Source organism: Pollicipes pollicipes, unplaced genomic scaffold (genome assembly GCF_011947565.3).
Source record: "Pollicipes pollicipes isolate AB1234 unplaced genomic scaffold, Ppol_2.1 Scaffold_4881;HRSCAF=5763_pilon_pilon_pilon, whole genome shotgun sequence".
NCBI lineage: Eukaryota > Metazoa > Arthropoda > Thecostraca > Pollicipedomorpha > Pollicipedidae > Pollicipes > Pollicipes pollicipes.
Genome location: NW_023596576.1, coordinates 17,011,625 through 17,025,518, shown reverse-complemented (window position 1 = coordinate 17,025,518; position 13,894 = coordinate 17,011,625). Strand labels below are relative to the sequence as shown.

At 54.6% G+C, this 13,894-nt stretch overlaps 1 protein-coding gene across 1 annotated transcript; it reads left to right on the top strand.

Annotated features, from left to right (window-relative positions):
* The first annotated feature begins 295 nt into the window (after positions 1-295).
* LOC119100053 (poly [ADP-ribose] polymerase tankyrase-1) lies at positions 296-13,015 on the top strand. Its single transcript, XM_037223168.1, has 6 exons — positions 296-472; positions 9,557-9,852; positions 10,761-10,952; positions 12,255-12,279; positions 12,628-12,722; positions 12,945-13,015. The coding sequence occupies exons 2-6, from the start codon at positions 9,651-9,653 to the stop codon at positions 13,013-13,015; spliced, it is 585 nt and encodes a 194-aa protein (XP_037079063.1). The 5' UTR covers positions 296-472; positions 9,557-9,650.
* The last annotated feature ends 879 nt before the right edge of the window (positions 13,016-13,894 follow it).

Below are 13,894 nucleotides of genomic sequence, written 5' to 3'. Positions count from 1 at the left end.
TGGCTGCGCTGTCTCAAGACAACACCGCCAGCAAACAACAACAGACTAGCTGGAACTGGGTCGGTCTGCCGCGGCTATGTGAGGCGCGTCTCCGCTCGCGCTACTTCGTTCCCGGCGTCGAGTGTAGGCCGGCGGCGGCCTGCGGCCTCGTTTCGGCCGTTGACCCGACGTTGTCCTTCACCGCGGCTGCAGCGCGCCGGCCGGCGGGCGGTGGCCGCCCTCAGCCGCGGCGGCCGACGCAGCCGGCCGCCGTCAGCTGACGCCAGCGACGAGCGCCGGCCGCGCGCCCGCCGGCCGCGGCTCCCGTGACACCAGGCCGCCGGCCGCTGCTCGCTGACGGAGCGCGCGCATTCTCGTGGGTGTGCTGGACAGTTGAGGAGTGCGCCAGGCGTGCGCCGGTGTTCCGGCGCGGTGTTCGGCGCGGCGGGATCGGCGACGGTCGGCCAAATAGGCCGCAACGGCTCGTGGAGCGGTACGTACCGTGTGCACTGTCGGCCTGGTTCTCGCTCACGCCGACGGTTTTTCCGCTGACATACCCCGGCTGAGCTTGAACGAAATGCTCCTTGGAGCCAATTCACAGCGCTGTAAGTGACTTGTGAATGTTACTCGTGTAAAGGTAAGGGCAGAACTTATAGGGCAGCAAAAGTACCTGGCTTCGAACTACTGGCACGTTTATTGTCGGCATTGTGATGCTCCCTCCTCGCGTGAGATAGGTCAGGGCGGCGGACTGAGTGGCCCACATACCTAGATTTTGACGACAAACGTCGGCATAAGCGCCGGCACAAATAGGAGCACCCGACAGTCGTACAAGTTTGCTCGTTAGGAAGATTATCATCATCGGTTGCGTTGTGGCTGCTAGACTTCCTGGCGACTAGATATATGTCACCGAGCAGCGCCCGTCCGTGCGGCTGCCTCTCGGTTCGTGTCCGTTTATCTTCCTCGGATACAGCGGCCATTGACCTCCATGGGTCCGAGAAACCGGTATTTGGCTATAGCTACGTATACAATAGCGTTTTTGTGTTCGGTTGGGGTTCTGTTGTTGTCGTGGAAGCTCACTCTCAGGCGTTGTCTCCCGCAGGCGTCAAAAGCTGGGGGGATATCAAGGCGTTTAGTGGCGTTTCATTATCATGAATTATTATTCTGTGTGGAGCTGACTTCAGCAGGTCCTGGTTGCGGGGAAAAAGTAATTAATCCTTGGAATGTATAAACAGATTGCGCGACGTTTCTAGCAATAATAACTAGCACAAGTGCATAAGATCGAACACATCCAAAAACCTAAGGCCATTTGGACCAAACCAAGACAGGAAATGCTACGAAACTTAACTGAATCTGCCACATTTGAAGAACGTGATGAGTACTCAATACGTTACGCTCACACATTGTAATACCAGCAACCCGGTGTTGTAATCAGAGCTGCTGGAAACACAGAGGGCCAAGCCGAAATGGCTTGATGACCCATCCCAAATATATTGTGGCATTACTTACGAAGAACATCGATGCAGTCATTCAGGCTCCCAAACCCCAACAACCAGCGCACGCGGTACCGTGCTAAGGGGTGTTCCAAGCACAAGGCTGAGCCGAGAGTTTTCGACGTAATTCCGACACATGTAGCAACTTAGCTACATGGTATGCATTTGTACATGTACACGTGCATGTAAAAAATGGTGCATGCGTACACGATGCTGCCAGCCGGAACCAGAGGCGTCGTCTTCTGGAAGTTCTCGTTTTCTGAAGTTCAAAATTTGTTTATCTAATAACTACTGTCTGCTATTGGGACCAATGACCCAGTCATTACTTTTGCCACCCTATTTCTTCGCTCGAATCGAATTAAAACAAAGACGTGATCGTGGGTAAGTCATGTGTATTTGCATTGGATAAGGTTAGATGCATGCCAATCTGCAATACGACAGAATGATGTCGGCTGTCCCACGAATAATCCCTGCCCTGTTCAGCCCAAATTTAGTCCTGCCCGTCCAATTTCGAAAGCAACCTTTGGAGTTTTTTTGTAATTCCAAAAGTTTGGAGCACATGTAGCACTTTAAGCTAGAACACGTGCTGTGACGTGTGCCGACGGAACCGCGCCGTATCGGTCTTCCCGCGCGGCGAACTTCCAGCGAGGTCACTGCTTGGGCAACGCCGGGCGGACGGGACTTCCAGAGATTCCGTGCAGAGCAGCTCTACCGGGAACCAACAGACGACGTCCCAGCCCCCCCCCCCCCCCCCCTCCCTGGCCGAAGGCGCGCAGACCAGTTTGGCGTGGCGGCCATGATCATGATTTCGTCATTTCTACGTCATCACGTCTGCAGCGAGTAACTAGAGGAATTCAGTGCTCTCCGTGTTACTTAAGCATACATGATAGCAACATGTTAGGAGTCCAGTAGAACACGTCTCTCTGGAGCGTATTCGACGTTGGATGGAGGTTGTTTGGGGTTTCCGACAAATACTGCGCAGGTCCGCTAGGCTCGATGCAACGACACAAGATCATGCCGAGATCGGGCCAGCGATGGAAAATTTTCTGACCCCAGTAATGACGGTGAATCTGGCAAAGATCACGCTGAATCCTCAACGCTGCAATCTGGCAAAAATATTTCACATGCTTCACATCGGTCTATTAGCAGCCGAGTGCAGTTCTTCTAAAAAATCCTAATTTCTTTTTGTTAATTTGGTATATCTTGTCTCACACTTTTGCCACCAGAGGCTACTAACCGCGAAAGTCATTGCAATGCACAATGATGGACTCACCAATAAAGTCCTTCCATCATGCTGCTTCGCTTATTGAGCGGCGACGTCAATGTCATTCCTAACAGCTGTACTTTTTAAGCAAAGTCAGTGCGGAACAGCTGAACAATTTGACTTGCTGCGATGGGAGCGTGACCACACCGCGCCCTGGAGGTACGTAGAAGCGTGCGCAGTATGTGTCGATACCGTCGCTGCTTGTACCGGTCTCACACTAGACCCATGTTAAAGTCAAAACTATGAACAATATCGCAACGTGAGGGACGACCAGGTAACATAAAGAAGAGCTCTAATAAACGGTTTAAATGCGTCAATGAGGGGACTATTTCGGCCTTGACATTTTGTTCACAGCCTGAAACTAAGTCTTGACGTATGGATAAGACGTGACCCGCATCAGAAGCATCACCGCCGTGTTTTCTTCATCCATAGGGCCTAATTTTGGCCAAAATGCCAAATTGTATGCAGTTGTTGCTGCATAAAGACAAAACTAGAAATACAACACAAAGAAAATGCCACAAACACGACAATTCCACGTCATCGCACACCTCTGCGTCATTGATTCAGAAATGGTTCTTTGGTTAGGCAAATTCCCTTGAACCTGAGAAGTGAAATAAAAAAGTTAGAGCTCTAAACTGCTAACTTTCGGGCTGCCATCTCGTGTCTCAGCTAGTAAGTCACCTGACACTCGGCCAATGCGCCAAAGATGTGTGCGTCGTGTGCCAAACAACTTACGTGCGCCATCGCGGAAGGCCAACCGGCAAACTGCCAAAGCCGTCGGGCTGGCGCGGGGCTGCCATGTTGTGATGCTATATGGCAAGGTCTAGCTGGGTTCAAGAGTAGAACAGGGTAAATTTGTCCATTCAGCTAGATTTTGTTCACTGTGTTCACCACAGATGGACGCATGAAATGAAAAAAATACATTTACATTTATCGTACCTTCCGTAAATTTACCATGTACCGTAAATACGTACCTTCATATTTCAGATTTACGCGAAGTTTGTATCGCATTTCACCGCACACGCATTTTTTCGTTTCGTAATTCGTAGCATCGCCTTTCCTTGCACACACATTTGTTTGCATCGCATTACTTCGCATACGCTTTTCCTCGCTTCGCATTTTTACATGTGCACCGTTTGTTGTGTCATATTTCTTCTTACTGTTTTTCGTGATGCAAAATTTTCTTCGCATCGCTTTTTCGAGCACACAGTCTTTCGACGAAGTACCTGTTATTGAGAGCAGAAACGTTGGTGACGGGTGAGCGTGTACTTATTGGACGACGTACACCACTAATCTGCTCGCAACATATAGCTTGAGCGTCTACTTTTCGAGACTCCGTATAGTGTGCATGCGTACCAACAAACAGAAAATGTTGAATATGGCGAATTCATCTAAACAAGTTGTCGGAGACTCGGTAGAAAACTTTGTGTGAATAAATCCCAATCAGTCCAAGTCAAGTAAGCGTATCGTTTAAATCACATCAGAGTACGACTAGATAGATCGACGATTTACGATGCCTTGACCAAACGACAGATCATTAGTGATGTGGAGTGCAGAAACGGGAGCAAATCGCGCGTGTCGACGATCTAGACGACCGAAGGATTGGGACGTGACTTAATCCATGTCGCCAAGCACACAGTTTGGTGTTATCCTTCACCTGGTCCGCAGATTCGCGTCAGGGGATTAGTGATACGGAAGGTGTACGGGGCGACTGCGCGGCTGCGTGCGACAATCTCCTGACGTGCCGTATTCGACTGGTAATGCCTGTTATTTGATGAGGGATTCTGCGCGGCAGGATGAGAGGAGGAGAATGCGTGCGGGCTGCGGTGCAGCATGGTGCAGCAGAAATGAAATGATCGTGTTCACCACATGTGCAGCATCCCACAAGGCTCGCACATTTCAGATTTTCTCACTAAACCATTGGGTACATTCCAGTGTCGTCATTGCTCGTTTGTTATAACTCTTCATTCCGTTCCATCCAGGATTCCAACCTGGTTTGTTCTCGTTATCCTTTCCCTCTGTTCTTTAGTCATACCTTACCTTAGCTTAGCTTACTCCCTGTAAGTAGCTTACTGTTCTGTCCGTTAGTCATACCTTTCCTTAGCTTAGCTTACTCCCTGTAAGTAGCATACCTGGAAGTCGTTCATCCCCCAACATGTGTGCTATGATGTGCAGAACCGATATCGTGGCTGTTATATTTGGGCTCTAGTTGATGCAGCTCTCACTTCGTCTTGAAATGAAAGGCATTTTTCTGAACTGCATTTTTGAAAGCACTTTTCAAATGGACTGCATTTTTGAAAGCACGTAAAGGTCTCGCTGTCAGGTTTGGAACACTCCAGCCGCCATGTGAACGCCATGCGGCGGCAGCCACATCAGCATCGATCGCTGGCGAGGTGGAACAGCGCTGCCGCCGGCCATTCCCTCCCCTCGTTCGCCTCGCGTGTGCCGCGCGTCCCCCTCGTCCCCTTTGTGCGAGTGGCACGGCATGTGCGGTGGCCGGACTTCCGCGGCCGGCGCCGCCGCCATCGCCGGCGACATGACCGTGACTTCCCATCAGGCGCCGTGCGGTGAGATCTGACGACGTGTCATCATCCAGGCGGCAAGCGCGCCCGGTGATAGCCCGGTAGTGACGTCACCCGAGTGGCAGACGCCGGCGGTTTTTGCCGGCCGACCTTGACTTTGAGCTTGCTGCGGCGCGGGCGGCTGGCCGCGGACGGCAGTAAACACGCCGCGGCGGCGGGTGCACCGCGGCCGCTCGTGACAGAACGGCGCACGCTCGCCGCGGTGTACCCCGCCACCCCGCGGCACCGAAATAGAGCGCGCTCGACCGCCCTGACGGCGGCGGGAGGGGTGCGGCGCGACCCCGCCCAGGACGCTGACGCCGGCGGACGGCGGCGCGAGCAGATCGCCCGGCGCCAGCAGGTGAGCGGCCAGCTTCAGTACGGCTTCCGGCCGGCCGTGAACCGGCCGCCGCGGTTCGGGCGGGCGTGTTTGGGTGCAGACGGGATAAATGGGCGAACAGTGTGCAGAGTGCGGACGAGTGCCTACGTGTGGAGTTCGAATGGAGTGAAATGTGGAGGGTGGGTGGTGTGTTGACTGGAGAGTTCATGCCAAAATCCCCTGGTCTTTTCATTTGTCGTGGTTGTTGTCATAATGCATCGATTTTACATTCTGCGCATTTCGTCGCATGTCGTCATTGGGGATTTACGACGCACCCAGCTGCTGAGACTATATGGCGTCGCCTGCTTCTCACCCTGGCAGGAAATGCGGGCACCGCGAGGAATCAAACCCTGTACCTCTGGTATCTCAGATGCGCAGTGGTTAACACAGACGTGTTAAGCTGGATAACTACCAAAGTTAAAAGCTAACGAGCGAAGCTGCGTTACATCATTTAGAAATTTAGGTTCCTGACACCACCTATGGGCGGTAATGTACCTACAAAACGCGTTCATTTCACTTCCGTCAACTTGAAGCGCACTTGCCCGCAAGCGGCCGGGAGCGCACGGAGCCGTACCACGCTTAAGGACGGCGTGGGCGCCGAGCCGCCGGTCACCGTCACGCGGCGATATATCTGGCTCGTTTGACGCACGCAATCCCCGAGCGGGCGGCTGTAGCGCAGTGTTCAGCGGCGATGTATCTGGTTCGTTTGACGCACGCAATCCCCGAGCGGGCGGCTCTAGCGCAGTGTTCAGCGGCGATGTATCTGGCTCGTCTGACGCACGCAATCCCCGAGCGGGCGGCTCTAGCGCAGTGTTCAGCGGCGATGTACTGGCTCGTCTGACGCACGCAATCCCCGAGCGGGCGGCTCTAGCGCAGTGTTCAGCGGCGATGTACCTGGCTCGTCTGACGCACGCGATCCCCGAGCGGGCGGCTCTAGCGCAGTGTTCAGCGGCGATGTATCTGGTTCGTCTGACGCACGCGATCCCCGAGCGGGCGGCTCTAGCGCAGTGTTCAGCGGCGATGTATCTAGCTCGTCTGACGCACGCAATCCCCGAGCGGGCGGCTGTTGCGCAGTGTTCAGCAGCGATATACCTGGCTCGTTTGACGCACGCAATCCCCGAGCGGGCGGCTCTAGCGCAGTGTTCAGCGGCGATGTATCTGGTTCGTCTGACGCACGCAGTCCCCGAGCGGGCGGCTCTAGCGCAGTGTTCAGCGGCGATGTATCTGGTTCGTCCGACGCACGCAATCCCCAAGCGGGCGGCTCTAGCGCAGTGTTCAGCGGCGATATACCTGGCTCGTTTGACGCACGCAATCCCCGAGCGGGCGGCTCTAGCGCAGTGTTCAGCGGCGATGTATCTGGTTCGTCTGACGCACGCAGTCCCCGAGCGGGCGGCTCTAGCGCAGTGTTCAGCGGCGATATACCTGGTTCGTCTGACGCACGCAATCCCCGAGCGGGCGGCTCTAGCGCAGTGTTCAGCGGCGATGTATCTGGTTCGTCTGACGCACACAATCCCCGAGCGGGCGGCTCTAGCGCGGTATTCAGCGTGAGATGATGAAATGCTGGGTAATCGTAATCCGTCACATCCACGCAGGGCTCACTGGTACGCCCGTCAACAGGTTCGGTATCAGCGCTTTCATCCTATTTCCTCCGAGCAGTACCGGTATCGGTATCCTATTTACGCCGTGATTCCATACCCGCCCGCTTGGTGCTGACTGCGGGTAGGTCGACGCCAGGTAAAGAGCGTCGTGTTGCGCGAGATGAGCGCGGGTTAACAGGCGCGAGGTTTAAACAATTAGTCCCGTGCGTGGAGACTAAAACCCATGCCAGATAAGGTAAGACACCTTTGGGAACTTTACCCGATGGGTCTGATCAATGTTCACGTTGGAAATCACAAATCACGTTGCCTGAAAACTCACTGGCGGCTGGTCCAGCCAGAGCAGGTAACTTAACTTGACGAAATCAATGACTTGGTGATTATTCGTGTCGTTCTTGACTGTCCGCAGTATTACGAAGTGTGGAAAATGCCGGGTGGGTACTGATCGAACTAGTACCGTACTTGAATATACGCCCGTTTAGTTTTTATGGTCCAATCAAGGTGCGTACGCACATGGTGCCGCGAGGACACGTCCCCTACCCGGCCTTATCAAATTCATGGCATATATTTATATGTGTGACTCAACGTGGACAGTTGACAATACTTCACGTAGTCAGTTAAAATCCGGGTACACAAGTAAACGTATGTCGAAACAAATAATTTGATTTTACGACAAGCAGGCGCGAACGCGGCGCGTTATACTAGGTTTTCAGAAAGACACTGAGTTGTGTCCTCCCTATTGTGAAGTCCCGCGTACGCCCCAGGCCCAGTATCGTCCAGTCAAGACCGCAGCATGCTGTTTTGAGACCAGTTTTGAGAACTGTGTCAGTGGCCACTTCCAGATCGACTACTGGGCAGGACAGCGTTACGATTCGGATAGTGTCAGGATCGCCCAATGATCTATATCCACGCCGTGCAATTTGTTTCACGTATTTATCTGATCTGGTGGCGAAAATCTAATGCAAATCCATGGAACTGCCCCACCGCGGACGGACCCATCGTTGGCACCCGAGCGCGCGCGACCGGCTGCGGGCACTGACCCGCGCTTTGGCCAGGAGGATTGTCTACCCTGTCTTCCATCAAATGTGTTTATCCATTTCCAGTCCGAAGCACGGTCTTTGGGGACCTGGGCCCGGTTTCGAACCGTGATGTGCTGCCTTTTCACAGTTGTGTGCCTCGCGCTTCAACGTCGACGTTTCGCGTTGTATGTTTCTCGTTTTCCTCCTTAATCAAGCGGAAAGGCTATGCGTATACAAGATTGTAGTAATGCAAGAACACGAGTCCGATCGAACAGGATCCACACGATGCTCGCACAAGAAGTTGAATGGAAAATCGAACAATGAAGTTACATCGGAAAACGTCGAGGGACAAAAAGTCACAAAAAGCTGACAGGGAAAAAGGTCAAATCGCAAAGACGTCCAAAGGGATAACATTTGAAGGGGATAAAAGATTGGAAGGCGCTACACCAACAAAAACCAAAACACCAGTGGGAACACAACCACAGCCTGGCGTTTCTTAAAGAACTGGTGGGAACCAGGGAACCAAGGACTTGTGTTTGTGGAAAATTGGTGGAAACCGGAAGCTAGATGCTGGCGTTCGTGTAGGAACCATTGGGAACCAGGGACCCATATTTTTGCACAAGAATCAGTGAGGACCAGGAACCACGGTGCTGTTTGCAAAACAGCCTGTAGGATCCAAGAACCAGGGGGTGGGGCTATGAAATAACCAGCCGGAATGAAGGATCCAAGAGGGTCCGCTCCGCATGGTTCGGCCGTAAAGGCTCGAAGACTCGCTTCCTGCGAGGAGCGTTTGCTGGGTGAACGCGGCCGTGTCGAAATTAGATGGCTCGGGGTGCGAGATGGTGAAACCCATTACATTCGCGGGCACATCAGGGAGCAGCCGCCAACATTCGCTTTCATGCCAGGTCCAAATCATCAAGACTGCCCTGTCTTAAATTCACTCCACTTCCTTCTTGCTTACTGTTATCCAAATGCATTTTAATTAGTTTCGAATATTTGTTTGTTAAATTGCTTTGTTATCTGACCTCTATCCCTGTCGGCTTTTATCTCTTGCCATTTTTTTCTGATTCGGACTTCTGTCCCTGTCAACTTTTATCCATTCTTACTCTTTGTCCTTTGATTTTTGTCCTTCCGACTTTTTCCTCTTTGACTTTGATCCCTGTCAACTTCTTTCGTTCGCCTTTTTTCTTTTTCGCTCACCCTTTTTCGATGGACTTTTTTCGCTCGACGTTTCCTTATTTGCCCACTGAAATCTACTTTCTTCAGCAGATCTGCTACACCAACTGGACGCGTGAGCTAACGTCGCCCGTGCAAGGTGGTGCGGCTCGGACCCCGCCGCCGCCCTGCCGCCCGTCCGCTCGCCATGGCCGATCTGCTCAACATGGACCCCATGGCGGAGGCCTGGCTGCTGCCGACCCAGATGCTGATCGCCATCAACAGCAACGACCAGTCGCGCGCGGCGCAGGCGCTGGAGGAGGGCCTCGACTGCGACCACCGCTTCAACTGCGGCTCCAAGTTCCAGCCGGCGCTCAGTCTGTGCATCGAGCGCGGCCGAACGGAGATCGGTGAGTGGCGCGCCTGGCTGCTCCGGCCCTCGCTGGGCGCGGCCAGGGCGTGGGCGGGCCCGGGCGCGGTCCACGTGGTCTCAGGCCGGTGCAAACAGTGCCCTGCCTGGTTAGACGGGGAGGGGGAGGGGAGGGGAATACAGGTGGTCTGAGGTAGGGAGAAAACAGGCTGCCTGGTCCGAGAGTGAGGGAAGGAGCAGGTGGTCTGAAATGGAACAAACCTGCCGCCAGGCCGGATGCTAAGAGTGGGGAGGGGGGGGGGGCTGAATCAGGTCAGACAGGTAACGATGGGGGGAGACTGTCTGGAGCAGGCGAGGCAGCAGTCTGGCCGGGCAGTGTGTGGGGGAGGTGGTCTAGTGCTTTTTCTGGCAGAATGCGGACAGGCTAGGCGTCCCAAACTCATTCGATTGGAAAGCCGCTTCAATTCAATTAACAGACGTGCTCCTTGCAAGGGTGTAGGGCCTGTCCGTTCGCCAGCAAGGAAGTATTGCTACTACATTAACTTATTCAAACCCAGATGCCTACAGAAATGACTGTGCATGAGCGTTTTGGGGTGAAAGTTACTTCTGCCAGGTGTAACCAGTGACTGAGGGTTGCTAATGCCGTCATTCAGTTCGACATCAGTTATCAGTTGGCTACTGCTTTCATACTCTGCTGGCTCTTGCGAGATGGTCTACAGATCCAACTACCGGACTGTGCACGGAACCGCCGCAGTATGACCATTTGTGGGTAGAGCCGGGTGGGCTCTCTGATTGTCCCCTGTATCCCGCAATGCAGCGGCTGATCTGGCCGTCTGCCGGTGGAGCAGGCCGGACCGTCTGACGCGTCTCTGCCCCGCAGTGCAGCTGCTGATCTGACCGTCTGCCGGTGAACCAGGCCGGACCGTCTGACGCGCCTCTGCCCCGCAGTGCAGCTGCTGATCTCCCGCGGCTGCTCGGTCAGCCAGCCGGACTCAGGCGGCTCGAGCCCGCTGCACAGCGCCGCCTACAGCCAGCGCGTCGGCGTGACGCGGCTGCTCCTTCGTCACGGCGCCAGCCCCAACACGCGTGACGCCTTCACGCGCACGCCGCTGCACGTGGCGGCCGAAAACGGCTCGTTGGGTGAGCGCGCCGACGGCCGGCGGCTGTGGGGAATGGCTGGGAGCTGCCGTCGGCGTCGAAGTACTTGTGGGGTTGTTTTGCGGATAGTCGTTTAGGCGGACCGCGGGACGCGGAGTAGCAAAGAGCGCTACAATCAACCGGTGTAAACGTTTCAAACGGACTTTATTTGAACACGTATTTGTTTGCCCGCTCAAAACCAGGCGATAAGGGACGAGTTCTCACGGATAACGATGTTGTGTGAAAACTTAACGTGGTAGGGATGTGTGGTAACACCAGTTGTCCATGGAGTGTCGTCGCAGCGAGGTTGCCCTTGTTGGCTATCGCGGCTCTGTAAAGTCAGCTGACACACCCTGGTACCGTAAATGTACCAGCCTCGGTACTGAGCAGGACCAACGGGAGAACCCAAGCCCGAAGCAGCAGCAGCTTTGTAAAGTTGAAGCGGGGTACCAAATATTTCAAAGCGGTCAGATCCATCAGACACGATTTACTCATCTCTTTTTTCTAAAATGGGGAGGGAATAGTGAGGCGGCCATGCGACCATGCGACTGCTTTCAGCAGTTTTTCAATCCCGGCAATGTGATTAGGGAATATAGCCATCGTTCGACTTTGCCCTCGACCGTAACACCATGACCCAAAGCAATATCTTGAAATCGAAATTCTGACTTATTTAGAAAGATCTCGAGACAGCTTGCATTGGCCACGAAATCGGACAAGTCTGATCTAACGATAATTGAAAAGAACAAAAAGGTGGCCTGCTCTCTTTAAATAATCACGACAGTGGCTTGCCACGGGGCCGTAGGGAACACAACAGGATCCTTCGCCCAAAAAGTCCCCCAAATTGTAAAAACAAGACACGTGTTGTGACGCAAGTCCCTAGCCACAGTGTCATGCGGCAATTTGGTTGGCATCTTTCAATTGTCTGTTCTGTGATCGATCATAATCTTTCAACCTTACATCTTTTAATCTCTGATCAGCTGTTCCACATTTGAAATGCGATCCAAATGATGCGCAAGTTATATTGTTGCTACCTAGTATCGTTTTCAGTATTTGCTTAAGTTGTCGCGGTGCATCTCACCTGTCATTCACGTGTACGCTGACACCTATTTACGCGCACCGTGGGGACCTTCAATATGGCAATAGACCTCCATAGGTGGCACCACTCTCTCCATAAGCCTCCTTCCCGAACCGCCGGCGTTCGTGTGGCTGTTATGCGGATACAGAGTGGCTGGCGGCGCCGCGCCGCGCCGCGCCGCGCCGCGCTGCCCGCTGCCCGCTGCCCGCTGACCGTCCGTCGCTCGGCAGAGATCGTGCGGCTGCTGGTGCAGGCGCGGGCCGAGGTCTGCTGGCCGGACGGCGCCGGCCGCACGGCGCTCATGCTGGCCTGCGCCGGCGGCCACGGCGAAGCGGCGCTGCTGCTGCTGCGCCACGGCGCCGAGGCGCGCACACTGTCGCGCGCCGGCGAGTCGGCCCTCCACCTGCTCTGCGCCTGGCCGGACGACGACCTCGACTGGCTGGCGCACGAGCTGGTGCTGGACGGCGCGTCGCTGGAGGCGCGCACGGGCGCCGCCGGCTGCACGCCGCTGCACCTGGCGCTGCTCTCCGGCCTGCGGCGCACGGCGGCTGTGCTGCTGCGCGCCGGCGCCGACCCGCGCTCGCTCACGACGCGCGGCCAGAGCGCGCTGCAGCTGGCGGCGGCCGGCGGACACGCCGACCTGGTACGCCTGCTGCTGGTGCACGGCGCGGCACCCGGTGCCGCTGACGTGCTCGGTCGTACGCCGCTGTTCGAGGCGGCGCGCGCCAACGCCAGCGCTGCGCTCGATTTGCTGCTGGCGGCCGGCGCGCGGCCCGAGCGGCAGCCTCTGTTCACCTGTGAGCGGCTGTGGGCGGCGATAGGCGAAGGCGAGGTGCGCCGCCGGCTGGCGGAGGCGGCGCGCTCGGTGCTGCCGCTGCGCGCGCTCTGCCGCAGCGCGCTGCTCCGGCTGCCGCTGCCAGACGCCGAGCGCACCATCGAGCGGCTGCCACTGCCGCCGCGGATCAAGGGCTACCTCCTGTTCGCCGAGTAGTCGAGCCGTGCCGGCGCTCGGGCGGTAGCGCAGACAGCGCGGCAGGCCGCAGATGAGGCTGCCACCGTCCGAGGAAAGTCTCAGCGTTGTACTGGCAGTGTAACTTTGATCTGTGCGGTGTGCGTTGCGTGGCATTCGTACGGAATGCTTGCATCTTTGTACGTCTTCCATGGCATAAGGATTTACGTCATTGGTAGCATTTTGCCGGCATTAGAACCGTCGGCGGTCTCAGTGCTCAGGCGGAATTTGATTGTGTTTTGTTGTAGATAAGTCTTTCGTATGGGTTTTGTGATCAGCCTCGCCACGAGGTGGACCAGATTTTTAGTTTGTTGCTTAAAACCTCTATTACCGGACACAAAGCTACGTGCTTCGATCAGCTCAGTCATGGGACGTTCCTCTTGGTGACACCGGAAAATCAGAGGCCGAACGAAGTACACGAAGCTTATCAGTTAAGTTCCATATAGCTGTCTCCATTTTGCGCTGTTTGTGCCGTTCTACCGAATCTGGACCCCACGAAACATTCAGGTGGTTTGGTTTTGGATCCTTGACCACGTCTGCGCGGTATGGTGTGCATATTCACGGTTTTTTTTAAAAATACACTTATAGGGTAGTTACTCTGACCAACACTTTATGCGCACTATATCAATGATTATAGAACTGCACAAAACTGATCTAGGGACATTATGTACTCTCTAGCTATTTAAACATTCGTTTTACCAGTATATGAATAACTGCTGAAAGGAGCGGCCAAGACAACGTAGGAGTGGACGGATTAAGAGTTGAGTCACTTGGATTAATTAACTACCCAAGAATCGTCAATAACTTTAAGGTCAATGTGATGAAAATGCATAACTTCACGCAATTTGTGTGGCTCCGAAT